The 27,538-nt window shown below is 39.6% G+C and overlaps 3 protein-coding genes across 5 annotated transcripts; all 3 read left to right on the forward strand.

The window, feature by feature from the left end:
* Positions 1–4,716: 4,716 nt before the first annotated feature.
* Positions 4,717–8,180, forward strand: LOC148103742 (myelin-oligodendrocyte glycoprotein-like). 2 transcript variants are annotated; one of them, XM_087832858.1, is made up of 5 exons: positions 4,717–4,904; positions 6,028–6,405; positions 6,519–6,596; positions 6,684–6,787; positions 6,868–8,180. In XM_087832858.1, exons 1-5 carry the CDS (start codon positions 4,808–4,810, stop codon positions 6,913–6,915), a joined length of 705 nt encoding a protein of 234 aa, XP_087688984.1. In that variant the 5' UTR covers positions 4,717–4,807; the 3' UTR covers positions 6,916–8,180. The 2 variants fall into 2 exon arrangements, with proteins under 2 accessions (XP_087688984.1, XP_087688979.1); XM_087832853.1 differs by lacking the exon at positions 4,717–4,904 and having other exon boundaries at positions 5,407–6,405; positions 6,871–8,180.
* Positions 8,181–11,575: 3,395 nt separating this feature from the next.
* Positions 11,576–20,816, forward strand: LOC118455881 (myelin-oligodendrocyte glycoprotein-like). Of its 2 annotated transcripts, XM_087832892.1 has the most exons (5): positions 17,788–17,958; positions 18,916–19,293; positions 19,407–19,484; positions 19,572–19,672; positions 19,751–20,816. In XM_087832892.1, the coding sequence occupies exons 1-5, from the start codon at positions 17,862–17,864 to the stop codon at positions 19,796–19,798; spliced, it is 702 nt and encodes a 233-aa protein (XP_087689018.1). In that variant the 5' UTR covers positions 17,788–17,861; the 3' UTR covers positions 19,799–20,816. The 2 variants fall into 2 exon arrangements, with proteins under 2 accessions (XP_087689013.1, XP_087689018.1); XM_087832887.1 differs by lacking the exon at positions 17,788–17,958 and adding an exon at positions 11,576–11,641 and having other exon boundaries at positions 19,407–19,672.
* Positions 20,817–24,236: 3,420 nt separating this feature from the next.
* On the forward strand, positions 24,237–27,037 carry LOC148103743 (myelin-oligodendrocyte glycoprotein-like). Its single transcript, XM_087839207.1, has 4 exons — positions 24,237–24,318; positions 26,301–26,678; positions 26,775–26,852; positions 26,943–27,037. Exons 1-4 carry the CDS (start codon positions 24,237–24,239, stop codon positions 27,035–27,037), a joined length of 633 nt encoding a protein of 210 aa, XP_087695333.1.
* The last annotated feature ends 501 nt before the right edge of the window (positions 27,038–27,538 follow it).

Genomic DNA, 27,538 nt, shown 5'->3' on the forward strand with positions numbered 1-27,538 from the left:
ATTTTCACATCAGCTTGATTTAAGCTGCTAAATCTAAAACAACTGTGGGTCAGTAATAACTAATCCATCAGTGTTTGCACCGTAAACATCTCACTGCTTGGCGGGAGCAGGAGAGGACTTCTCACCTTTGTTATTAACACACTGCGACTGTATCAGTCCCACTCCCAGTGACAATTTCACAGTTATCACCTGACCTAAATGATTTTATGATCAACTTATTCATTGCTAACATGTTTAGGAGCCATTAATGATTAAAATATGTGATGTTACAGTATAGTTAGTTGTGTTCTGTTTCCTCACAGTTCCCAGCTGTGTTCACTTTATCTGCAAACATTTCATGCGTTCACACAACAGCTGGATTCAAGCATGTAAATCCAGAAAACTGTTCCAGTAATAAAGTAAACACACTGCTGAAAATAAAGTGAACAGGATTCTTTTGACACTGAAGGTTAAAAAGAAAAAATATGAAGGTAGCGAGGAAAAAATCGACTGGAAGAGAGCAGAGATCTAAGACCAGAGGAACGAGCTCTGTCGTTGTTCATTCAGCGTTTACTTTGTTTGGTAAACAAGAAAAGAGTTCCCTCTTCATTCCTAGTTCATTCCTTTTGGTGACGAAAAGGAATGAACTACAAATAACAGAGTTATAAATAGCTCATAATGTTTCAGAAACTACGTCACAATAGAGTGTCTCCCAGCGCAACACAGTTTTTCATGACTCCTGAGCTCAACTCTCCAGTAATAAACCTGCTGTGTTATATTTAGGCTCAGATAACATTAAAGGCTCCACTTAAATGGCACAAAATGTGTTAAAGTGTGATTCTGAATCTTGTCTGCTGAGCTTTGAAAGACAAACTGTGAGTATCTGAGTGAGTTTTTATGTTCTTACCTCTGAAAGTATGAGGTTTGACTTCCTGTGTGGCGGTAATGTCAGTGTACGAGACAGCAGGGTTCACTTTATCTGCAGAACAGAACAGTTCACATGTTACACAACAGCTGGACTCAAATCCACATAAGTGTGTTTCAGTAATAAGTCATAAGGAATCATAAAACTGCTGCTGGAAACAAAGCAAATAATGAATCTGGGTCACAGATCTCGACCAGGTGTTGGTTGGTGGAACACCCATCATAAAAGTGTTTCCTGTGTTTGTTTATACAGTTCTCCCTGCGTAGTGAAGTAGGAGGGAATCCCTCTGACATCAGTCATGTTATGTAAAATATGTTTATAAAAGCGTGGTGGTGGTTTGATCCTTGGCTCCTCAAATCTGCATGCCATCCTGCAAGACTCTAACCTGATGCATCCATCAGAGTGAGAATGTTAGAAAGATAAAATCACTCGAGTATAGAAGAAGTTTATGTGTGACTGGATGAATGTTGTATAAAGTGCTCTGAGTCTCCAGGAGTCTCTGTTAAATAAGAATCAGTCCACTGATGAAACAGATCCATTGCTGCAAACATACTGAACATTACGGCCGATTCTTCTCAAACTGATCAGATGTTGAAACGCTTTTTGTGACCATTTTTTAACCATGAATCTAAATTTTTGGTTCAAATCAGGTGAAGCTAGAATATCAGGGATAGAAAGCTCAAAACAGACGTTTTGCAAGAAGTGACGTCATCCTCACTTTAGCCCAGTACTCACACACTGATCCAGCATAAAGATTATATTTATACTGTTAAACACTCAAATTTAATGGCAAATACGCTTTTTTTTTTCTTTCCTTTTTTATTCCCTCTGACTTCTGCTACAAATATCTCATAAACAGGAGGCAGGTTCACTATAACCAAAACTACAGACTCACACATCATGTCAGTGTTACAGCAAACAGCATCCACAGCATCCACAGCAGGTTCTTCTAGGTTCAGAGGTCACGTAGCAGAGGATTTTTGGTCCACCTGTGTGATTGGTCAGAATTAGCCAATGAAAATAGGTCAAATGTTACCTTTTTGTAAAGAAGACATTAAGTTGAGAAAACAGTCCAACTTTTCTCTGCATCATTTCTTTTTGGGTTTTTGTGTGTTTGTGGTGAACTTCTTGTCTTTCCTACATCAGCAGATCGATGCAGGGTCTCTGTGGTCGTCGTTATCTTATCATCTGTTTCGTCTGTCGCTGGTTTTCTGTACATTTCTTTCACTCTAAAAATAAAAGTATGTTGTTGCTGCTTGTGTAATCAGACTGACTCATCATTCACTTTCTTTTGCTTGTCTGTATAAACTTTGTTGTGCCGTCAGTGATTCATTACATCACTTGTGTTTCATTGCCATTGTTGTATATTGTTTATTAGTTAAAGCCTGTGTGTTGTTTCACTGAATGAAAGTTCTGTGTTTGTAGTTTTTGTACTTCTGTTGTGTTTCAGGGATATTAAAATGCACTACAGGCGTATTCAGCTGAGTTTATGATTCATAAACATCAACTGAAAGTCAAATAACATGTGTTATTAATTAGAATTTAAAAAAAAAGATATAATACAGCTGATTTTATTATTGTTTCTTTTACCCAAAGTGTTCTTTACTGTACAGTCACAGCAAAAAGGTTGCTGGTTAAAATCCCAGCTGGGCTCTTTCTGTGTGGAGTTTGTGTTCAGCTTCCTCTTTGAAGACGTCCTTATTAGGTTCATCAGTTATTCTAAACTGGATGTGAGGAAACTGAAGTGCTCAGATTAAAGTGCAGCATGAAGATAAAAATCTGACTTGTGGTTAGAAACACTTTGAGTAAGACTGAAATCAGAGCAGAGCTCATGCGATCCACCTGAGCAGAGTTATTATTTCACATATTTACTAATCTTCAGCCTCTGACAGTCTGCTGCTGATCTCAGGAAGTGAACAGTTGGCCTGAGCTCAGATTGTCACATGTGATCAAAGAGGAGCCAAAATGCACTTTTTTTTAATGACAGAATTTCTTAAAGTGATCTAAAAATGTAACATTATTCAACATTAAATACTGAAGGGACCTTCAGATCAGTCTGACCTTGAAGAAGAGGTCAGAGGTCAAATGAGACATAATATTTTGAATCATTTTACAGTGCGTTCTGTATGATGATAATACATGTCACACTTGTAAGACTCACAGTTTCATCATAAGTTATGAGGCTTTTTGTCAAACTTCCACCAATAAACCAACAACATCCACCGCTTCCTCCTGTAAATCACGTCTGTTGGTTTTAAATCAGTTCCTGTTAGAAAAAGCTGCTGAACTGATGAGAGATGAAGCACGTTTACCTGTTTTATACAAACTGATGTCACGTGTTGTCTTAAGCGGGATTTACAGTCCAGCTGACGCAGCACTGTCAGCTCTGCTCCAGGGAAAACTCATTCAGAAAAAAATTTGTTTTATTATGAGTTTTTTATTTCAAGAGCAAATTTTCTTATTTCAACTTCGTTTTTATTGCTTAAAAATGTTTCATTTTTCTTGGTTTCAGTCTAGTTGCATTTCTATTAATTATTATCATTTAGTGTTGCATAGAGCACAAATGTCAGAGACAAGGTTTAGGTAAACCAGTGCATGTGTTACAGTAAAAACCCACTGAAGTTTATTTCACTCTAATAATCTTGGATTGTCCAGACCGACTGCGGTGAGATTAGTTCTCAGTAGAGGCAGTGGCCAAAAGTAGTGGTTGCTGCATGCAGTCTGTGGGAAACACGTGTGCTGTAAGAAGAAGTGAGAGTGAGAGTTTATTCCCGTCAAACGTTGCTGTCATTAATACATCGTCTGCTTCCAGTGAAGCACAGACTGTAAACAGCTGCAGAAACAAGATGTTCGTGTTGTTGGAGCTTCTGTTGAGCTGATGTCGTTATTGAGAATTCATCCATTTAATTAATGTCACAGAAACTCAGAAGTACGAGTCCTGAATTTATTTTCGATATATTAAAAATAATGGTAGCACTTTATATTAATGCCCCACTATTAAGCATAAATTAAAATGTGCTTAATTCATCATTTATATATCATTGCTCCTCTTTAGTCTGTCATTTATAAATACAGATATATTATTATAACTATAATTATGGTTATTGTTAGCAGTAATGTGAAAGCTCTACAATATCTGTATTGACTAATAGCATATAAGGAGGAGTGCAGTGCTCCCAGCACCAGTTTAACCAGCAGAGCTTCCATTGTTCTCTGTACTGACATGTCTGAGCATTTATACTGGCAGGTGGAGGATGTTACATCATCACAACATTGTAAACAGCGTTGAATCTTTGCTGCAGGTTTGATCTCACAGATAAATGATCAAAGTCACCTTCTGTATCTATTAGATTGATTAAAAAGTCGTATATCCAAGTTAGTCTCTGGATGCTGTGCTACATACTGCTGAATCATTAATGACACAGCACGTTTTTGTTGTGTCAACATGACTTTCATGTTTCTCTATTATGAAAGTTCAGTCGCTTACTTCACCTGACAGGTTCGCTTGTTTTTATTTGTTATCAGTGAGACACATTATAATGTCTGAGTCTTCAAACTGAACAGGAAGTGAGACCGAGCAGATTAGTTACAAACTGAGACTCGGAGTTTCTATAGAAATGATCCAAATACAGTAATTGTTGTGATGCGTTAAAGCGCGACCGGCACGCAAACGTCACATTGAGTTTTCCGTTGACGTCATCACGTCATGGAACTTCACAACACGCCAGGGCTCAGTTAACCCCACCCAGATTGCAGAAGGCGCAGACTGTTAAAAGGGTGATCCTCACGGCTCGTTCATTCATTCAGAGCGAAGCAGGCAGGGACTGATCAGACTACAGGTTTCCAAAAAAAAAAAGAAAAAAACTCGCTTCAGTCAGAAAACTGAACTTTGAATCATCGATCATGTCTCTGAACAACTTCTACTTTAAGGACTCTTCCTTTTTCTCACTCTGGACTTTTCTCCTGTGCTCGGCTTTGTCTGTCTGGACTCCTGTACAAGGTAAACTGATGTTTCCAGCTGCATGTTAGTGCAGATTACAGTGAATTTTAATGAAAAACTGGCGGATGTGAATGCGCTGAATTGACTGTTATCAGCTGTGCTGTGTTGTCCGTCACTAACAGTGTGACAGCTGTCAGTGAGTTACTTTAAAACCGGAAGAAGCTTAAAACGAGAAGATTGTCAGGCAGGTTCTGACTGTGTGAAGCGACTGCTCTCAGTTTAGAGGTTTGTTTTTAACAGACACGATAGAGATTATTCACCGAGCAGGTCTATGAGCATGTCGGGTTTATGAGAGCCGTGTGTTTGTCAGAGGAGAGAAAGAGCAGAGTTACAAAACACAACGTCCGGTGAGCCGAAACTAAAACCCTGTTTATTGATCCGGAGTGATGCAGATTCAGTCCGCTGCTGCTGACTACATGTGTTTCCACAAGCTAATGTGTTTTCTATAAAAACACATTAGCTTAACAATCCGCCGTCATGACCCCATCAGGAATTACGTCTGACTGCCCACGTGGCTCGTTCGTCCAATCAGGTGTCTGTGCGTGTTTTGTAGTTTACTCTGGATTTGTAGTTTAAAATTTGTAATAAATGAAATTAGTTGGTTATTAAATCTGAACTCGCAGCGAGGTTAAACAGTCAGTCTTAACAAGTCAATAATTAGAAGGGCAACATGAATCAGTGAAAACACAGCAGCCTGTGTGATGGTTGACTTAAATCAGCTTGTTTACTTTGAGTGTAAAACTTACTGAGGATGAGTCACATGAACTATTATTATGAATAAATACTTGTGTTGTTTCTTAGAACTTGGATGAGCATCAGTCTGATCAGTTTGTGTTGTTAAACTTTAATAAACACGTTATTGCTTAATAAAGTTTTATTATAGTGAAATAAAATGTTGGAAATTCAGGACCACAGACGGCACACACAAGGGTCAGTTAGCCTGTAACAGAACAACAAACAGCACATGTCTGAAATTTTGTAGCTTATATTAAGAAAGACTTAAGTAACAGCACAGAGGCCAGTGGGGCTGTTCATGATCTCCAGGTCTTTGGTGTGTAACTCGACAGGGGTCTGAGGATGTTCTGTAGGAGTTCAGGAGGTTTAATTTTCCATCTGTTTCCAGGTGAGGTTCTGGTGATTGGTTCAAATCTTCCAATCATCGCTGCTCCAGGTGATGATGTCATCCTGCCGTGTCACCTGGAGCCCATGTTCAATGTCCAGGGTCTGACGGTGGAGTGGTCCAAACCCGACCTGAAGCCCGACCCGTCGGACCGGCTGAGCCGAGTGGAGTACGTTCACCTGTACAGGGACAGGAAGGAGGTCCCCGACATGAAGATGGCCTCGTACTTCAGGAGGACGGAGCTGTTCATGGACGACATGAAACACGGGAACATTTCACTGAAGATCCTGAACGTGTCGGAGGAAGACAACGGCAGATACAGATGTTTCATCCCCAAGCTGCAGAGCACAGTCAAGTCTGCAATCGTTGAACTTGTAGTCGGTGAGAAGATTTGTTTTGTTGATGTTTGTGGTTCCAAACTCAAAGTTGTTTTGTCCCCAATACAAACTTTCAGCCTAATTTTAATAACAGATTTTGACTGTTTTGTCTTTTAGATTCAAACTTTGCTAAAACCTCAACGACAGAGACGCCACTGCAAACTCCAGATCCTCAGGACACGACTCCAACAAATGGTGAGAAAACAGTCCAACTCTTCTCTGCATCATCCCTGTTTGGAGTTTTGTGTATTTGTGGTGACCTTCTTGTCTTTTCTACTTCAGGAGGTCGATTCAGGGTCGCTGTGGTTCTTCTCATCGCTTTTATATCGATTGTAGCTGTTGCTGGTCTTACTGTATATTTTTGCTGCCATCATCAGAATCGAACTGTAAGAAAGAAAGAAAGAAACAAACATGTTGTTGCTTCTTGTGTCGTCAGACTGACTCATTATTCTCCTTCTTTCAACAGAAGCATCCAGAGGATTATGAGACAGAAAAACAACCACTACCAGTCTAGCTGCCTTGCTCAAAAGAGCGTTGGTCTTAATGGAGCTGAGAGCAGCAGAGATTTATCTGTGCTGGATCTTCAGTCAGATTGGGGATTCAAACCAGCATCCACAGGGTGACCCTTGCCTCAGCAGCACTGAGATCCTCATATGGTCAGACCTACAAAAGGATGGAAGCCTGATTTGAACTTTGACCCCAGCTGAAGACTCGAGCCTCGTCCGGTTTATTTATCGAGCTCATTTTCACATAAAGAAAATCTAGAACAAGAAAACCCAGAGTGGAACATCAGAGGATGTAAACAGGAAATATTTCTTACAGACGTTTTCAGTCAGAGTTGCTGCTGTCAGACTCTGGAGGATCTGCTTGGAAACATCAAGCAGTGAAACTGATGGATTTCCTCCTTCAATACAAAACTGAAGTTCAGCCTGGAGAAGAAACACTCCTCTGCCTCATTGTCAGCGTGTTTAATGAATATTTATTTAGTCTTTACCTCACTGGTTAAGGTGCACTTAAATCTTTCAGTGAGACCTCAAAGTGTCTCTGATGGACAAATTAAAATGAAAAAAATTAAAACTGTTTTGGAAAATCACCAGTAGACTTTGAAGTACCAGGAACAGGATTCATGGAGCTCACATTAAGCACTCTTGTTTTATGCAAACCTTGTTTGTTAGTTGTCTGTTAACTTTAATGTCTCAGAGAAACTGAAGCTGAACACTTTAAGTAACTGCTGCACTTTATAAACAGAAAAGAAGCTGATTTATAATCTAGTTTTTTAAAGCTACAACTAATTTATTACATTTACTGTGAAACTTCCTGCTGGTTGGGACTCGATGTTCAGACTGTAACCTTATAGTCTGATTTGTGACTTTGTGCTTTCACTGCCTTTAAGTCAAAGTCAGTGTTTGTGTGATGAAACAAGCTTAAACTTCATCACGAGAATAAAAACATTTAAATACTGACCTGAAAGAGTTTCTTGGATTCTTTGATTTTCAAGCCTCTTCTTGACATTTTGTTACAATTTGTGTGTTTTCTTGTTTTAACAACTAATACCTCGCCCTATTAATTTAATTTATTTAAGTTATTTATTTATTGTTGTCATGTGTCGTTTCCTGTTTGCATTTGATGACATTTTCAAACACTTGAACCAAATGAACTGTTTAAAAACGTGACTGTTTTGTTTCATAGATATTAAAATGACCCACAGAGTTTACTGTTGTTGTTCCATGTTCTTGAATAACATCAGTATTCGGTGAACATGATGACGAAATCAAATAAATGAGCAACAGTTCGTCATCACTGTGTCTGCTGTCTGTTTCTTGTTCAGCTCTTCATCACACTCACTCTCATTTCACTGATTTGTTTAACATCACTGCTGAAAACTCATTTTATAGGTTAATGGTGTCTGTCAGTGACTGATCATGTGACTGATCATGTGACTGTGTCTGTGTGTTCATAACATGTACATTAATCTTCAATGTGAGGCTTTAATTTGAACTATGAAGCACTTTGTAACTCTGGCTTCTCTATAAATCAAGTTATAATTATTCATGAAGGTCATTCAAAGCTCTTCTTCAGATGTTGGCACATATAAAAAACTTAAAGGCAGAAGAAATGATCTGTCAACAGCGACGTTCACAAGGCCATTAACAGTGATGCACTTTTGCAAGGCCGATAGACAATGTGCTGTATGTTGTAATCATAAAGAGAAGCAGTGTGTTGATGTCGTGTTAAAGTGTGTTCATTTGTGACTGAGCTGATGAGTCACGTTTTACTGAAGTAGAGCTGATAACTGGGTGAGAAATGTAACGTGTGTGATGAAGTGATTTTAATCTTCAAACTTTGCTTTAATCCTGTTTGTGGAAGTTCACAGAGATTGTAAACACTTTGAATAAAACAAACGTGTGACTATTCATGAAAGATCACAAACGACATATGACCTACATGTATGTTTCAGCGAGTACATTTTATTTCTATGATAATTAAGTTAATTATTAGCTTCAGACCTGCAGGTCTTATTATGGCACATTCACTGTCATATCATGTGCTCACAAAAGCAGAGAATATTTACTGGGAGCCATGTATGGTAGATGGCCTGTATTTGTAAAGCGCTTTACTAGTCCCTAAGGACCCCAAAGCACTTTACACATTCAGTCATCCACCCATTCACACACTGGTGATGGCAGCTACATTGTAGCCACAGCCGGCCTGGGGCACTGACAGAGGCGAGGCTGCCGGACACTGGCGCCACCGGGCCCTCTGGAGCAGGCAACGGATGAAATGTCTTGCCCAAGGACACAAAGACCGAGACTGTCGGAGGCGAGGCTCGAACCGGCAGCCTTCCGATTAGAAGATGACCTGCGAACTCTTGAGCCACGATCGCCCACGTGGGGGCACATTAGGTCAGCCTGAGTGATCTGGGACAGTCACACTCAGTCATGTGATGGCATCACATTTTGGGAATGAGGGGGATTCCCTCCCCTCTGATCGACATGCCCCTTTCTCCGCTCATTTGGTTTCAACCCAGGTGGGAAGGCCCCCACATTCCCCACTTTTGATTTTTAGCTCTGCGTCTCAAAACAGCCCACAGCTCAAGCTGCAAAAAAAATCCCAGCCTGACTTTCACTTCCAGCACTTACGACCCGTAACAGCAGAGGGGCGCTGCTTCAGGGGACGATCAGGATCTTGTTTCATTTCTCCTTTTTATTCACTTTTACCTTTGTAGACTTTTAACAGGAGAAAACATTCTCTAAGTTTCATTCTTTTAGCCTAAAATTTGACAAAAAAGCCCATTAAAGAAGCAAACTATTTTAAACTTTGAGTCTTTTGAGCCGGGTGTTAGATCCAGCGTTGTGGGTGAAACCATAGCGGTTTAAATGAATCTTGAAAATCTTTTGATTTTATTTGAGTTTTTCAAGTTTACAAAATAGTTTCAGTTAATTTTAAAGTTTAAAACGTTTTGTTATGTTTGGCTTTAGGTTTAGTTTAATTTTCTAGAAGTTTTCTTGTTGTGGGGACGTCCGGGCTTTTTTAAAAAAAGTATCTGGCATTTCTGTTCTTGGTTCTTTGCTCCTGGTGAACTTTTCTGTTTTTCTTCTCTTATTAATGCTCAAAACCGTCTCACAGTGACACTATTGACAAATTTGGGCATCGCAACATCTTGATAATGCTGTTCTGTGACACAGTGAAGCTCTGCACAACTCCAAACAACACAACTTATTATACTACACTATCAATAAAAACACAAGTGGTACACAAATCCCTCAAAAACCGCACAGTCATTCGATAACAACAACAACAATATTAATAATAAACAAATAAATAAAGCTAAGAAAAAAAAAGAGTTTTAACAGGTGTTTTAGAAATAGCCAATGAGGGCCCGACCTAACCCGCGCACAGAGATCCTCAGTGTGTTGTTGTGGTTTTAAACGACATTTTCGGTTTAAAGTAGAAAAAGCGAGCAGACCGGAGTCAAAGCTGAACATTTCTGCCTCTTTTACTTTCCCTCTTGAAACCAGGGGCGCTCTCTCTCTCTCTCTCTTGATATAAGTCGAGCTCACTAACTCTGTCTCTCGGCTATACGACAGTAGTCATCAATATTTATTTCTTTACACTTTGTGTTTAACTTATTTAAACCCACACAAGTAATAGTAAACAATAGTTTTATGTATGAAATTTTAAAATGTTCCTGAGTGATTTTAAAAGCATTTTTCAGTAAATACTTTAATATTATAATACGGGGAGATTCATGTGTCACATGACCAGAGCTGTTTACTTCCTGGTTGCTCTTTGAGAAAATTGGATCTCCGCGTCGAAGCGTCCAAAGAAAAGGTCTGTAAATTACGTTAAAATACACGGATTGCAAATAGTTTTGTTACACGTGACCTTAATGTGTCTGCAGTAATGTTATGGTCATCTGCGATTACTCGAGCGTGTGTTTGCAGCTTGTTCTGACGGTCGCAGAAGTTCGTTCGTTACTCTGTGTTGTTGTTGTGGGGACATCGTGTGTTTGATTCACGGCACAGAAACACAGAGGAACGAGCCTGAAACAGAATCAGGATATGACAAAACTTTCTTTCTTTCTTTCTTTTGTTATTCAAGTCAAACGTTACAACAAAACGTGTCTGTTTGAGTCTTGAACGTTGAGTAGAAAAGTGAGTCGATCCCTAAACGTTGATTTTGTTCATCTGAACGTTTTCAGTGTGAGAAACATTTCGTCACTCATCCACGTGACTTCTTCGTTCTCAGCTGACTGCAGGTTTCTTGTAAACGCTTCATAATGTTGGGGAAACCTGGCACATCAGCTTTTAAATGTCCCCCATTACTGATGGAAATCTCACAGTCTAAGAAGGCCAACCTGCCACTTTTCATATCCTTCCTGGTGAATTTGACGTGTTGGTCCACCGAGTTAATGTGATCCGTGAATTGTGGTACGTCCTGAGATTTGATTGTCACCCAGGTGTCGTCCACATACCTGAACCAATGACTTGGTGGTGATCCAGGGTAGCACCGCCCTCTGAGATAACAGCAGGGTTAGAGAGTCAGTGTCTGTGCCAATAACAATCCAAATAAAGTCATTTATGAGACTGAGACTGGCTTCCTGTGATAGTGAGAGTGAAAGTATGAAAGCATGCAAACTCCGCCCTGAAACTTCCGTTACATCACCAGGTCACTCCTCTTTATAAACAATGAGGATGTCATCAAGGAAATAAGGAAAGCCTGCGATCAAAGAGAGAACTGTGAGTATGTGAGTGAGTTTTTATCTTCTTACCTCTGAAAGTACGAGGTTTCACTTCCTGCGTGGCGGTAATGTCAGTGTACGAGACAGCAGGGTTCACTTTACCTGCAGAACAGAACAGTTCACGTGTTACACAACAGCTGGAGTAGAATCTGTAAATCCACACAAGTGTGTTTCAGTAATAAGTCAGAAGGAATCATGAAAGTGCTGCTGGAAGCAAAGCAAACAATGAATCTGGGTCACAGATCTCGAAAACCAACACCCATCATAAAAGTGTTATCTGTGTTTGTTTACATGGTTCTCCCTGCAGAAGAAACAACTGACACTCCCAGTGACAGATCCACTGAGAGTGATCGCCTGACCTGAGATCATGAGTTCATGACCAGTTTCAGACTGAACTGTTTTTCTGGGTCGTTGCTTTACAACAAAGCGCCTGACAACTGTTGTTGTGATAGATAGATAGATAGATGATTTATTTTTTCTAATTTTTAAGAGCAAAAAAAAAAAATCAGTCTTTATTTTTCTCCAGTCTAACAGTGAGATGTTTGCACCTAAACATCTCACTGTTTGACTGGAGCAGGAGAGGACTCGTTCAACCTGATGAAACAAGATGACCTCTCACCTTTATCATTAACACACCGAGACTGTATCAGTCCCACTCCCAGTGACAATTTCACAGTTATCACCTGACATAAGTGATTTTATGATCAACTTATTCATTGCTAACATGTTTAGGAGCCATTCATGATTAAAATATGTGATGTTACAGTATAGTTAGTTGTGTTATTGTTCTGTTTCCTCACAGTTTCCAGCTGTGTTCACTTTATCTGCAAACATTTCATGTGTTCACACAACAGCTGGATTCAAACATGTAAATCCAGAAAATTGAACTAGTAATAAAGTAAACACACAGAACTGCTGCTGAAAATAAAGTGAACAGGATTCTTTTGACAGAGGTTCAGTCAGTGTCTTATACACAGTTTCACTTAGAAAAGAAAAACTTTGGTTTTTAATCCAGCAACATTTGATTTTGGCAGATTTGACCACACTTTAGTTTTCAGAATAAATAAAAAAACTAGTTTTCAATAGTTTTTAGAGATATTTAAGTGTTGCTCAGGATTCCCCTCGCTCTCCCAAACCTAATAGATTTCTGTTGGTGTAGATCAGCCACCAGCTGACATTAGTAGTTGGTCAGTATCATAGTTAGAGAACTAAATTTGTCATGTCGACTCGTAGTCAAAGTGCACGTTTACACTGAGCTGCATGTCTGTGTTGAGATGTAACAGTGAAGATGAGGAAGAAGATCTGGATCCCCACAGACTGTTAACAAGATGACATCATAGATTTCAGGCCTTTTTTCTCTCTTCCCATTTTTCCACTGTGGACTTCCATCCTTGGGTTCAGTTAGAGGTAAATAATGTGTTTCTATTACAGAGTGCAGACTTTTAGTTTGTCTTACAATCGACTGTAGGTAATGTTAAATGTTAAATACCCCAATTCTTTGATCTTGGGGCTGAAGGAAGAGCAACACTCGGTGTTTAAATGCTTTAATCGATACACTCTTATTATTCCATACAAATACCATGAGAAACACAATCATCCGGATGGGAGATGTGCACAAAGAGGGTCACAGCGGATCTCAAAATGTCGGACCGTTACTCAAACTCTAATAACCACTGGTGGTCCCACCCAGTCATAAAACCTAAACATCCACATTCTTTAATCAAAGGAGCTTGTAAAGAAAAGCGTCTGGACTTCTTGAAGTTTAAAGAAGTCCAGACGCTTTTCTTTACAAGCTCCTTTGACTACGATGACCTGGATGACTGAGAACCTTCACAGACATCCACATTCTTTCTATCTCTCAGTGAGTCTAAGTTACGATCTCGGCTCCCTGTTTTTCTGCTCCTGGCTAATGTGAGGGAGGAGCTCCCGTGCAGTGTGCTCTGTTCTTTCTACAATCAGAAAAGCGAGGCCAAGATTCCCTGCAAACAGTATTTTCTTTATAAATCAGCATATGAAGTACCATAAAACAGTGTAACTCATTCACAGTAAATCAGCAGTATAATGTAATAATAATAATAATAATAATAATAATAATAATAATAATGTAATACAAATCAGGTGAATAAATCTAACAATCTTCACCTTCTTCTAAATCAGGAGTATAATGCAACCTAAAACTACATAATAATTTCACAATCTTTAATCAGCCGTATAATGATTCAACAATTCTTTGATTAGAGGTATGATGTAACATACGACAGTGTAATAATCTCACAGTATTGATCCAGGTGTTGTTGTCATGTTTTTATGTGCCAGTGTTTTTCATTTTTGATGATTTAAAAATGGAGATGCCTTTTTTAATTACAGCAGGTTTGTTGTCACTGAAGATGTTTAATTTACTTTAAAACACTCCAGTTTAAGAACAGAGAGGTCAGCTCTGTGTTCTCCATATGAGGTGGCTGTAGAGCAGGTCCTCTACCAAAATGAAAGGGTGGTGATTTGATCCTTGGCTCCTTAAATCTGCAGGCCAAATATCCTTGAGCAAAATACTAACCCTGATGCATCCATCAGAGTGAGAATGTTAGATAGAAGGATAGAAATGCAGAGGCCATTATTATTAGTGCTGTGGATTGTAAAGAACAATGTGGATTCCAGCGGTCCCCAACCCCCGGGCCTCGGACCGGTACCGGTCCGTGAGTCGTTTGGTACCGGGCAGCGAGAGTTGAGGCTCAGGTGTGAAATGTATAGTTTTCAGGGTTTTTATCGGTTTTTAGCGTTATTTTGTTTTCCTGGGTCTTTTCACGTGTGTTATGAATAAATCTTCTTTTTTTGGTACCAGTACTAGTTTTATTTTGTTGTATTTATCCGCGACACATTAAAGGCCGGTCCATGAAAATATTGCCAGGCATAAACCGGTCCGTGGCGCAAAAAAGGTTGGAGACCGCTGGATTAGACAATCCCTTTAACACTGGTATCAAAAGTGAAAAAATAATAATCAACCGGATATTATGCAAATATATAAATAAAATATAAATACCTGTTTTGAATGGCAGAAAGATGTGAGAAAGTAAGAAAGACAGAGACAGGTGGGTGAGCTGCACTCACTCTCATCAGCAGAGAGAGAGAGAGAGAGCTGCACACTCTTTAAAATACCTCAATAAAAGCCTCCTCTGTGCCTACAAGGAGAAACTGAAACCGGAGCAGTTTCCAGCTCTGTCTGCTCACTCGATTGTTCCACTTTCAGCAGAAAACTTTATTTGCTGCAAAAAGTGACACCATCCTCACTTTAGCCCATTACTCACATACTGAGCTGCCATAAAGAATCATTTATACTGCTAAAATAAATGTCCTAAATATCCTGCAAGACTCTAACCCTGATGCATCCATCAGAGTGAGAATGTTAGAAAGATAAAAGCACTCGAGTATAGAAGAAGTTTATGTGTGACTGGATGAATGTTGTATAAAGTGCTCTGAGTCTCCAGGAGTCTCTGTTAAATAAGAATCAGTCCACTGATGAAACAGATCCATTGCTGCAAACATACTGAACATTACGGCTGATTCTTCTCAAACTGATCAGATGTTGAAACGCTTTTTGTGACCATTTTTTAACCATGAATCTAAATTTTTGGTTCAAATCAGGTGAAGCTAGAATATCAGGGATAGAAAGCTCAAAACAGACGTATTGGAAGAAGTGACGTCATCCTCACTTTAGCCCAGTACTCACACACTGATCCAGCATAAAGATTATATTTATACTGCTAAACACTCAAATTTCATGGCAAATACGCTTTTTTTTTCTTTCCTTTTTTATTCCCTCTGACTTCTGCTACAAATATCTCATAAACAGGAGGCAGGTTCACTATAACCAAAACTACAGACTCACACATCATGTCAGTGTTACAGCAAACAGCATCCACAGTGCACAGTTAAGGTTCTTCTAGGTTCAGAGTAGGGCTGGGTATCGTCACTGATTTCTAGAATCGATTCAATTCCGATTCACAAGGTCCCAAATCGATTCGATTCGATTTAATTCGATTCGATTCAATTCGATTTGATTCGATTCAATTCGATTTGAATCTGGGAAATTTTGACAGTCAGAAATATTATAATTCAGATCAGTACATTTACATATTTTTGTATCTATAAAAAGGAAGCTGACACACGCGAGAGAGGTGAAGCGTAGTTTGGATCTTCTTTTGCTGCTGGTTCGGTCAATATTGTTTGGAGAGAGATCAAAATAACAGCTTTAGAATCAGCGCATAAAGGGCATGAACACAAAGCGCGGACCCGCCGACAGATCAGAGTCAGCGAGCTGTCGGCTTTCAGCCCCGACTGTGAGAAAGGCGACATCTAACTGATTCTGATTCGCGGGTTGCGCTGTGTGTTTAAGTCTTTGTCCTGCTCTCATTTACTGTCTTAGCTGTTTGGTGGTTGTTGAAATTTTGTGAAATTTCACCTGAGATTCTGGCATTTCGGGCAAAATAAATTTGTATTAAAAAATCGATTCAGGATTTTAATGAATCGATTTTACGTAATCCAAGCCAGAATCGATTTTAATCGATAAATCGATTATAAAAACCCACCCCTAGTTCAGAGGTCGCTCAGCAGAGGATGATTTAAAACATTTTTGGTCCACCTGTGTGATTGGTCAGAATTAGCCAATGAAAATAGGTCAAATGTTACCTTTTTGTAAAGAAGACATTAAGTTGAGAAAACAGTCCAACTTTTCTCTGCATCATTTCTTTTTGGGTTTTTGTGTGTTTGTGGTGAACTTCTTGTCTTTCCTACATCAGCAGACTGATGCAGGGTCTCTGTGGTCGTCGTTATCAGAGTTTTTTTTATTTCCAGAGCAAATTTTCTTATTTCAACGTTGTTTTTATTGTTTAAAAACATTTCATTTTCATTGGTTTCACTGCTAGTTTTATTTCTTTTGATTATTATCACTTATTGTTGTATAGAAGGCAAATGTCACAGACGGGTAAACCAGTGCATGTGTTACAGTAAAAACCCACTGAAGTTTATTTCACTGTAATAATATTGGATTATCCAGGCCGCCTGCAGTGAGATTAGTTCTCAGCAGAGCTACGCCCATTCTGTGCTAAACGCATGTGCTGGAAGAGGAAGTGAGAGTAACACTTCATTCCTAATGAGCTTTGCTGTTGATAGCACACGTCATCTACTTCCAGTTAAGGAAGTCAGGATTTTCGTATTGTTTGAGCTTCTGTGGAGCTAATCAATGTTGTTATTGAGAATTCATCCATTTATTTAATGTCACAGAAACTCAGAAGTACGAGTCCTGATTTTATTTTAGATATATTAAAAATAATGGTAGCACTTTATATTAATGCCACACTATTAAGCATAAATAAGGTATTTAAAATGTGGTTAATTCATAATATATATATCATTACTCCTCTTTGGTATGTTATTAATAAATACATATATATATTATTATGACTCTGATTATGGTTGTTATTAGCAGTGACGTGATAGCTGTACATGGTGTATACAAATAAAATATCTGTATTGACTAATAGCATATAAGGAGGAGTTCAGTGCTCCCAGCACCAGTTTAACCAGCAGAGCTTCCATTGTTCTCTGTACTGACATGTCTGAGCATTTATACTGGCAGGTGGAGGATGTTACATCATCACAACATTTTAAACAGCGTTGAATCTTTGCTGCAGGTTTGATCTCACAGATAAATGATCAAAGTCTCCTTCTGTATCTATTAGATTGATTAAAAAGTCGTATATCCAAGTTAGTCTCTGGATGCTGTGCTACATACATCTTTTAGACACGTTTTTGTTTTTGTTAACATGATTTTCATGTTTTTCTCTGAAAGTTCAGAGTCGCTTACTTCACCTGACAGCTTAGCTTGTTTTTATTTGTTATCAGTGAGACACATTATAATGTCTGAGTCTTCAAACTGAACAGAAAGTGAGACCGAGCAGATTAGTTACAAACTGAGACTCGGAGTTTCTAAGATATCCAAGTACAGAGTAATTTCGGTGACACGATGTTTCACTGTGGGGTTTCCCCTGCGTAATCACATCACGGGACTTCAGCGCTCAGTAGGCGGAGACTGTTATTTTTAAACAGCGAGTGAGCCTCGCAGCTCATTCATTCAATTCGCTCGAAGCAGGCAGGGACTGATCGGACTGCAGCTTTCCAAAAAACTCGCTTCAGTCAGAAAACGGAATTTTTAATCATCGATCATGTCTCTGAACAACTTCTACTTTAAGGACTCTTCCTTTTTCTCACTCCGCATTTTTCTCCTGTGCTCGGCTTTGTCCGTCTGGACTCCTGTACAAGGTAAACTGATGTTTCCAGCTGCATGTTAGTGCGATTACAGTGAATTTTAATGAAAAACTGGCGGATGTGAATAAGCTGAATTGACTGTTATCAGCTGTGCTGTGTTGTCCGTCACTAACAGTGTGACAGCTGTCAGTGAGTTACTTTAAAACCGGAAGAAGCTTAAAACGAGAAGATTGTCAGGCAGGTTCTGACTGTGTGAAGCGACTGCTCTCAGTTTAGAGGTTTGTTTTTAACAGACACGATAGAGATGATTCACCGAGCAGGTCTATGACGCGGTTATAAGAGCCTGTTTGTCAGAGGAGAGAAAGAGCAGAGTTAGAAAAACACAACGTCCGGTGAGCCGAAACTAAAAGACTGTTTATTGATCCGGAGTGATGCAGACTCTGCCCGCACACATGCTGCTGCTGACAACACGTTTCCACAAACCTGCCTCGCTTTCTGACGTGATGACTCAGGAATGACTGCCCACATAACTCGTTCGTCCAATCAGGTTCTTGTGCGTGTTTTGTAGTTTCCTCTGGATTTGTAGTTTACATATTTAAATAAATAAATTAAATTAGTTGGTTATTAAACCCGAACTCATCTTATTTTTCTTTATTTGGAGCAGTTAAATAATCAGTTTCAAATCAGTTTCAAATTATCAAAAGATCAACATGAATCAGTGAAAACACGAAGCAGACACTCTGTATGATAGTAATGAAATAAAAGATGTCAAATTAAATCAAGTTGTTTATGTAAAACTTAAAAATGTTAGAATTTCAGTACCACAGACATACGAGGCTCAGTCAGTCTGTAACAGAACAACAAACAGCCATCACTGACAACAACTGCACACTGGTTATGGCTGAAATTTTGTAGCGTATATTAAGAGACTGATGGGGCTGTTACTGATTTTCAGGTCTTCAGTCTATAGTGGTGGAAGTTCAGGAGATTAATTTTTTTGTCTGTTTCCAGGTGAGGTTCTGGTGATTGGTTCAAATCTTCCAATCATCGCTGCTCCAGGTGATGATGTCATCCTGCCGTGTCACCTGGAGCCCATGTTTGATGTCCAGGGTCTGACGGTGGAGTGGTCCAAACCCGACATGAAGCCCGACCCGTCGGACCGGCTGAGCCGAGTGGAGTACGTTCACCTGTACAGGGACAGGAAGGAGGTCCCCGACATGAAGATGGCCTCGTACTTCAGGAGGACGGAGCTGTTCATGGACGACATGAAACACGGGAACATTTCACTGAAGATCCTGAACGTGTCGGAGGAAGACAACGGCAGATACAGATGTTTCATCCCCAAGCTGCAGAGCACAGTGAAAGCTGCTGTTGTTGAACTTGTAGTCGGTGAGAAGATTTGTTTTGGTGATGTTTGTGGTTCCAAACTCAAAGTTGTTTTGTCCCCAATACAAACTTTCAGCCTAATTTTAATAACAGATTTTGACTGTTTTGTCTTTTAGATTCAAACTTTGCTAAAACCTCAACGACAGAGACGCCGCTGCAAACTCCAGATCCTCAGGACACGACTCCAACAAATGGTGAGAAAACAGTCCAACTCTTCTCTGCATCATCCCTGTTTGGGGTTTTGTGCATTTGTGGTGACCTTCTTGTCTTTTCTACTTCAGCAGGTCGATCCACGGTCGCTGTGGTCACCTTATTATTAGTTTTGGCTCTCGCTGGTTTTGCTGCATATTTCTCCAGACACATTTTTCACCAGACACTAAAAGTAAGAAACAAACAAACACAAACATGTTGTTGCTTTTTGTGTCGTCAGACTGACTCATTATTCTACTTTTTTCAACAGAAGCATCCAGAGGATGATGAGAGAGAAAAACAACCACTACCAGTCTAGCTGCCTTGCTCAAAGGAATAAATTGACTGGTTCTTCTATACTGCTTTTCTACTCTGCTTCAGCAAACAACACACTTTGAACTTTGACCCCAGCTGAAGACTCAAGCCTCGTCCAGTTTATTTATCGAGCTCAAGAAAGAAAATGTTGTAAAAGAAATGATCTTCATCACTGTTCTGGACTGAAGTGAATTATTCCCAAACAGCAGGACTGGAAGGATTTCACAGCATTAAAGGAAATTTCCATGAACATTTGTGACACAGCTCAGGTGGAAAGATGGAAATAAACCATCTGAAAACTGTGTGGGACACACAGAAGAAGTTACAAAAACAGGTTATAAGCTGATTACTGTACTGCACTGTGTTAATGACCTGCTGTGAATGATGTTTAATGCAGCTGTAATTTAAACAGTGACACTTATTGTGATGCTGAAAGTGTTTATTTATGAAAGCTAGTTTTATATGACAGCACTGTGAGCACCTTATACAAGGTGATTGAAACTTCAGATATTTATTGGTCTTCATTTTTAAAGCCACAGTTAATTTATTAAATTATTGAAAACTTCCTGCTGGTCAGGACTCGATGTTCAGGCTGTTTCTAGTTATTTATTTAAAGAAGCAGTTTGATGCTGATACAGAGTTCAAGCTTAACTTCCTCTTTTTGTCATTTAAAGCTAAAAACTTTGTGCAGACTGACAGAAATCCTCCTGACTGTAGTTTCTGCTGCAGTTACGGAGCTAAAATCAGAGGATGTTTGTGTCCAACTCTTCTTTATTGCTGCTCTGTAACATGACAGACCTCCTTTGGTTCACAGTTAAACTGATGTGTTTGCAGCTGTTAGCCAGCTCAGTGTCTTTTGTTTTTTTATTATTATATTTTATTTTTTATTACCTCAGATATTATAAGAATATTTATATTTAAGAATTTTGGATGGATGTATTTGTTACTGCAGTGAGTGTAAAGTTACAGTGATATATGTGAATGTGTGAAATCGTCTGCAAATATGAGTGAAAGTAAAAAGTTCAAGCACATTTAGACACTAATGTGTTTTCTTTTTTGCCTCTATTTGATGTTAAGTCACAGTTTACCTCGTAACATGGTTACATTTGACAATGAGAACCTATATTTATATTAATGGAGCTTTTACTTTGTTTATTGTTTGCATCTTATAAACCTGACGTCAATCATCAACATAGTGTATGCAGTTCAAATGCAGCTTTTGTTTAAGAGAACGCTGCCATCTGCTGGCTGACCTGCAGAAAAGCTGTTTGTGTCACAGGTTTGATGACACACCTGGGGTCCGTTCTTCGTACCTCGCTAAGTAAGTTAGCTGGATTTGATTGTTGACGATTTCGCGTGATCTTGGATCGTTCGGTTCTCCGAAGCTCATCCGGGACTTGCTGTCATAGCAACAGATCCGTAAGCGTAAACCTGCTTGGGAGCAGGCTTACTTTATGTAAACAGGATTAGATCGCGGCCACTCAGGTATGTCCGCTTCATTTATACGAAAGCAACAGCGATATTTTTCCACTGTTTTTCCATAAATAAATATTATCAATGTAACTAAAGATAATGCAGTATTTGATTCTTTTATTGATTTCATACAGATACATACAGGTCATTTCCTAAAAAAAAGGGAAATGTACTATTAATCATTCTATTTCATGTATTTGATTATTTCAGATGTAATTCATATTTTAGAGTAGTAATAGTAAATTACTTCGTGTAATCAAGATGAGAGACCACGGCTATAAAAGCGAAGGTGGATTGGGGAAGTCTGTCGCAGCCATGTCCTGTCCGTTTGTACGCGAGCAACCCATTGTGGAAGGTGCAAGATTGATAAGGAGAGCATTCAACCCTAGGGCCAGCTCCTCTGCCGGGGTGTGACGAGGGGGTGGAGGACCACCACCTGTCTTTTTTTGCTCTGCCCTTTTTTTGGTTGCTGTTGTAAACAAACAAACAGATTATTTCAGGGTCTCTTTTCAAGAGACTAAAAGCAATATAAGTGATAAATATTACCATTCTGTAGAATATTCCTATATTTCACTTTTACTTGTTCCCATGTTCTAGTGAGTCCTGTTGTGGCTCTAATGTGAAAGAGGATATTATGTAATATAATATAATATGATATAATAAAATATAATATGATATAATGTAATATAATATAATATGATATAATGTAATATAATATAATAAATTACTTACGAGTTTAATTTGTCAGCAACTTTCTGCCAGCCCTCTCTCCTTGCTTTTGCAGCCTTTGCAGTGTTCCCTTGCGTTTTAATTAAACTCTGAAACTCCTGAAATCCCTCAATCAAGAGTTCTTGCTCTGCTGCCGAAAAATACTGAGCGCGCTCCTTCGACATTTTCGCCGACCAATCAAAGGGTTGCCGATCAATGTTTCTACTATCGATGCGTGGCCCCTTTTAAGCCACCCAGTGATCTCACATTACTTCAACCAGCTGTACTAATCGTCAACAACAGGTGTGTTCGGAGAACCGGAATAGCGAGCTCAAAGTTGGCGCGATGATTTGATCTTGGATGTGTCATTTGATCTTGGATCTAGTAAGCGAGGTACGAAGAACGGACCCCTGATGTTATCAAACCTCCAGTCAGAGTCTTTTTTCCTCTGCTGTATGTCAGACTGGGTTTGATCCATGTTGGTGTAAATCTGACCAGAGCTCAAAGTTCATCTCCTTCAAGAAGGAAACTTTCCATTTCTACTTAGTCAGACTTCCTGTGAAGTCGTCCAAACACAGAATTGACACATTTAATGACACTACATTAACTGTGACACAGGTTTTTATACTGAACACTGTGGTTTTCATGAAAATGCTGAAGTTCTTCCCTCAGATCAGTAACATGTAGTAAAACACAGCAGTGCTGACCTGCAGCTTCCTCTCTGCTCACATCAGGCTGCTCTCGTCCTTCTACTCCCACATTTAAACTGTGAGCACCTCGGACAACATGCCGTCACATCATCACAACACATCAGCTTCTTCCTCCTCAACATTCATCTTTACAGTCTGATCTGCAGCCTCTCTGCTCCTGACTCTCTCTCTGGTTTCTACACAGAGAGGAGAAAACATCCACCTGCTCCACCCAGAATCAAAAAGATGAAGAAAGCATATTTCCTGCTCTACCGGACAAATAAAAATCCCAAGTGACAGCAACTCCCAACAGTTATGTGATATGTGTTTTGCATTAAAGCTGCACTTCAGTTACTTCAGATTTACATTTAGTTCCACATTTACCATTTAAAAAAATCCACACCCTCGCCTCTGTAGTCAGCTGACTTTATGGTTTTACCAAATGATTTGAAACATGAGACTGAACTAAAGAAACACAAACATCACTTCCTCTAATTTCCACATAGTCACACCAGTGAGTCACACCAGTGACTCAGCATGACGCCTGTGAAACATGTCCAGTGTTCTGTTTCAGGGATTCGAGTAAGCTCCCCAATCTCAGTGTTCAAATGACAGCTGTAAAATAAATTCACTTGCAGAGTTGACGGTCAATACTATCTAGAGACCACAGGTGTTGTTGTACTTCCTTTATAGTCATTCGACACCTCAGGCAGTGCCTGTGTGACCCATCTGAGTTGTTTGATTCCAGCTCCTGATTTAAGGCTTTCGCATTCATCAAACCATATCTTTAAAGGAGTTTTAGTCCATTCGTTTAAATTATTTTTCTGTTCCAAATATAATTTTTTATCTCCTAATATTGTCTGTAGTGGTAATTTTAATTGTGTCACATCTAAATATTTCCATTTTGCTTCATACGACGGATCACACCAATAAATTAAGTATCTTAATTGTGCTGCTTTAAAATAGCTTTCTAAGTTTGGGAGGGAAAGTCCACCCCATTCCTTAGTTAGTTGCAATGTTATATATCTGACTCTGGGTTTCCATATAGATCCCGAAATCATTCTGTTCCATAACGCAAATTGTTTGGCTGGTATGTGTACCGGTATAGATTGAAAAAGGAAAAGCAGTATTCAGCAGTCGCCTCATTGTTCTGACGCACACAACAAAACTATTGACTACACTACACACTAACTACACAAGATTTGCGCTAAACGTCGCAAATCTCTCACATCTCAACCATTATAACCGCATTATTGGCTGGACTATGGGATCGTTCTAATCTCATAGCAGTCACCGACTAACACTGCGAAACAGAATTGTTAAAGTTTTAATATTAATTTCAATTCAGGTTAGATTTTTTTGCGCAACGCAGATTTTCTGTGCGCAGAGGCCGTGCCAGCAGCAGTGAGCAATTGCGCACGCGCGCAGCTTAGGGGGAACATTGCTCGTTACCGTATTTGGATATTTGAAGACTGACAGGTCATTCATTCATACATTCAGTGAGATCGAGGCAGGAGCACAGCCGACCTCAGGTTTGATTAATTAATCCACAGACTCCGTGTTCTGTGCACCATGTCTGTGTACAGCCCACTCTCTGCCTCGCTGTGGACTTCTATTCTGTGCTCGGCTTTCAGCGTGTGGACTCTGGCTGGAGGTAAACGTTACTGTGAGCTCACAGCTGTGTGTTCTTCTCCGTGTCGTTGTGAGTGATGACAGTTATCAGTGAGTTACTTTGACACGGAAAGAAGTTTCAACGAGATGATTTAGGGAGGCTCTCCTTTGCGATGAGCGGCTTTCCCCCGTTTAAGCGCTCACAGAGGATTAATTATAACGGACAACACTGAACAGGCTGAAAGTGTGAGTGTGAACGTGTTAGACTGGCGTCTCTGTTAATACTGCAGGGCCGCGTGATTAAAGTGTAACAGAAGACACGTGCTATACTTTGCTGTTTGGCACCAACATCTGACAGGTGTGGAGATCTCCCGGTAAACGTTAAAACCGTCCGCTGAAAAAAAGAGAGACTTAGACGCCGTATGGCCGTATCCATCCACCCATCCCACATCTATGGAAGCCCGTTACCACCACTAAGGGAAAAAAGATCTATAACTCGAGTTATTTTCTCGAAATTTTGAGAAAAGTAACTCGAAATTTCGATTTTAGATACTTGGTTTTTGGGTTGATGTTTTTTGTTGTTTTTGTTTTTTTAGTGGAAACGGGCTTCAATACGTATCCGTCCCACAGTGACTCAGTCAGTGAGTCACGGAGAATTGTTGTAAAGTATTTCATCAGTTAATCAGCTCAGAATTGATGTGACTGAACAAAAGGACGTCGTGACATTTAATAACAACTCATTTGTTTTAAATGATGACATCTGGACTTTCCAAATATAAGCAGCTCTGGTGATTTTGGTCACTTTGTTGTTTATCTGCCATGTAGATCATGTTTGAATAACCACCAATAATCAGTTATTGCCTGATATAAGCAGACATCCATTTGTGTTAATCGGTTAGGCTTCTTCCCTGCTGTGCTACACATCCTCCACAAAGACAAGTTATGAGTTAAATGTAAAAACAGCTCTGTTTTGTAGTTTTAAACGCTCTCTGCTTCTTGCTGTTTCTTCATCTCGTCTTGTACCCCAAAGACTGAAGAAATGAAAGAAGACAAAGGTGATTCTGTTTAAACTGAAGCTGAAATAAAACAAAAATCATCAGCACCCTTTGCTTTTCCTTGTCATGTCTAACGGTTGACATGTCTCTGGCCTGGGAGGGTTATCACCAGCATTTGATTAACAAATTAATCAAATAAAGCTGCAATGTTGAACAGTTTTGAAGAAGGTAATCCAACATTTTTCATGTATTGAACCAGTTTTGTTACTTGTGGCTTCCTTCAAAAACTTGATGGATGCTTTTGTTTTTGAAGAGGTGATAAAGAATAGAAGTTCAACGAAATTGACTGAACTCAGAAACTCGACCTGTTTATTTGCATGGTTAATCCCTAAAGGTCCATCTCTCTAAAGAGGAATCACTAAAACTAAGAAATACTCATTGGTTATGTCTGAAACCTCTCAAATGTATAGTGAGTGTTATGGGTCAGAGAAATTTATTTTCTTGAAGTCTTTCGAAGATAGAAATGGCAGAACCTGACTTTATTGACCTTGTATTCCAGTTTCTTCACGTATAAAAGCTGACAGCGTCCCACATATTGAACCTTCAGTGGTGTTGTGACCTATGATGTGCAATGTCACTGTCACCCTGTGATCATATGGGTCCTTATGGACACATGAGCTGAGGTTTATACACAACCTCAGCCCATGTGAACTCTGAACTGAGGTTTACCAGGTCAAAGGCTCCTCAAATATCACTGACTCAGCATCACTTATTAGAACTAAACAAGGCTTTAGGGTGAAACAAATCTCCCATGAGTTCTCTGTTGGTTTTGGAAACATATTGAGGAGGACTTGTTTCATTTAATAATTTAGTCCCAGAAACACCTCTGCAGTAACACCACAAAGACTCACGGGCCTGTTCATGATGTTCAGGTCTTCAGGGTGTAACTTTATAGAGTTATACACTGACGATCTGAGGATCTGTGGAAATTCTGTAGGAGTTCAGGAGGTTTAATTTTCCATATTTCCAGGTGAGGTTCTGGTGATCGGTTCAAATCTTCCAATCATCGCCGCTCCGGGTGATGATGTCATCCTGCCGTGTCACCTGGAGCCCACGTTCGATGTCCAGGGTCTGACGGTGGAGTGGTCCAAACCCGACCTGAAGCCCGACCCGTCGGACCGGCTGAGCCGAGTGGAGTACGTTCACCTGTACAGGGACAGGCAGGAGGTCCCCGACATGAAGATGGCCTCGTACTTCAGGAGGACGGAGCTGTTCATGGACGACATGAAACACGGGAACATTTCACTGAAGATCCTGAACGTGTCGGAGGAAGACAACGGCAGATACAGATGTTTCATCCCCAAGCTGCAGAGCACAGTGAAAGCTGCTGTTGTTGAACTTGTAGTCGGTGAGAAGATTTGTTTTGTTGATGTTTGTGGTTTGTTTTTTCTGTACCATTACAAACCTTCAGTTTCATTTATTTATTTTTTTTCGTGAGTTTTAGATCCAAACCATGTTAAAACCTCTCTGGCAGAGACGTCACTCCAAACGCAAGATCATCAGGACAAAACTCTAAGAAACGGTGAGATAACAATCCAGCTCCTCTCCTCATTATTTCTGTTTGGGTGACATTTTTGTGCATTTACCTTTTTTCCTTTGTTGACATCACCAGGGTCTCTGTGGTCATCATTGTCATCGCCTTCATGTCCGTTGCTGCTGTCGCTGCTTTCTTTGCATAATTATATTAGTGCATTTTTTAGACATTAAAAGTAAGAAATAAACAAACACAAATAATGTTGATTCTTGCCATCAGACTTAATTGGATTTAAAAAAAATCTTTTCAACTTTTTTTTAAAATCAGAAACAGCCAGAGGCAAATGAGAAAAACACTTTTTATTTTTACTGGATCTTCAGTCAGGTCAAACCAACAGCCACCGGCAGACACTCGGGCCCAGCAGCACCAAGATCATCTTCTCTAACAGGAAGTGAGCCTAATTTGAACTTTGACCCCAGCTCAAGATCACGTCCAGTTTATCTATCGAGCTCATTTTCACACAAAAAAAAGTGTCATACAAGAAAACCCAGAGTGGAAGATCAGAGGATGTAAACAGGAAATATTTCTTACAGACGTCTTCAGTCAGAGTTGCTGCTGTCAGACTCTGGAGGATCTGCTTGGAAACATCAAGCAGTGAAACTGATGGATTTCCTCCTTCAGTACAAAACTGTGAAGTTCAGCCTGGAGAAGAAACACTCCTCTGCCTCACTGTC

The sequence above is a fragment of the Neolamprologus brichardi genome, chromosome 3, assembly GCF_056152115.1.
Source record: "Neolamprologus brichardi isolate AB-2024 chromosome 3, ASM5615211v1, whole genome shotgun sequence".
Taxonomy (NCBI): Eukaryota; Metazoa; Chordata; class Actinopteri; order Cichliformes; family Cichlidae; genus Neolamprologus; species Neolamprologus brichardi.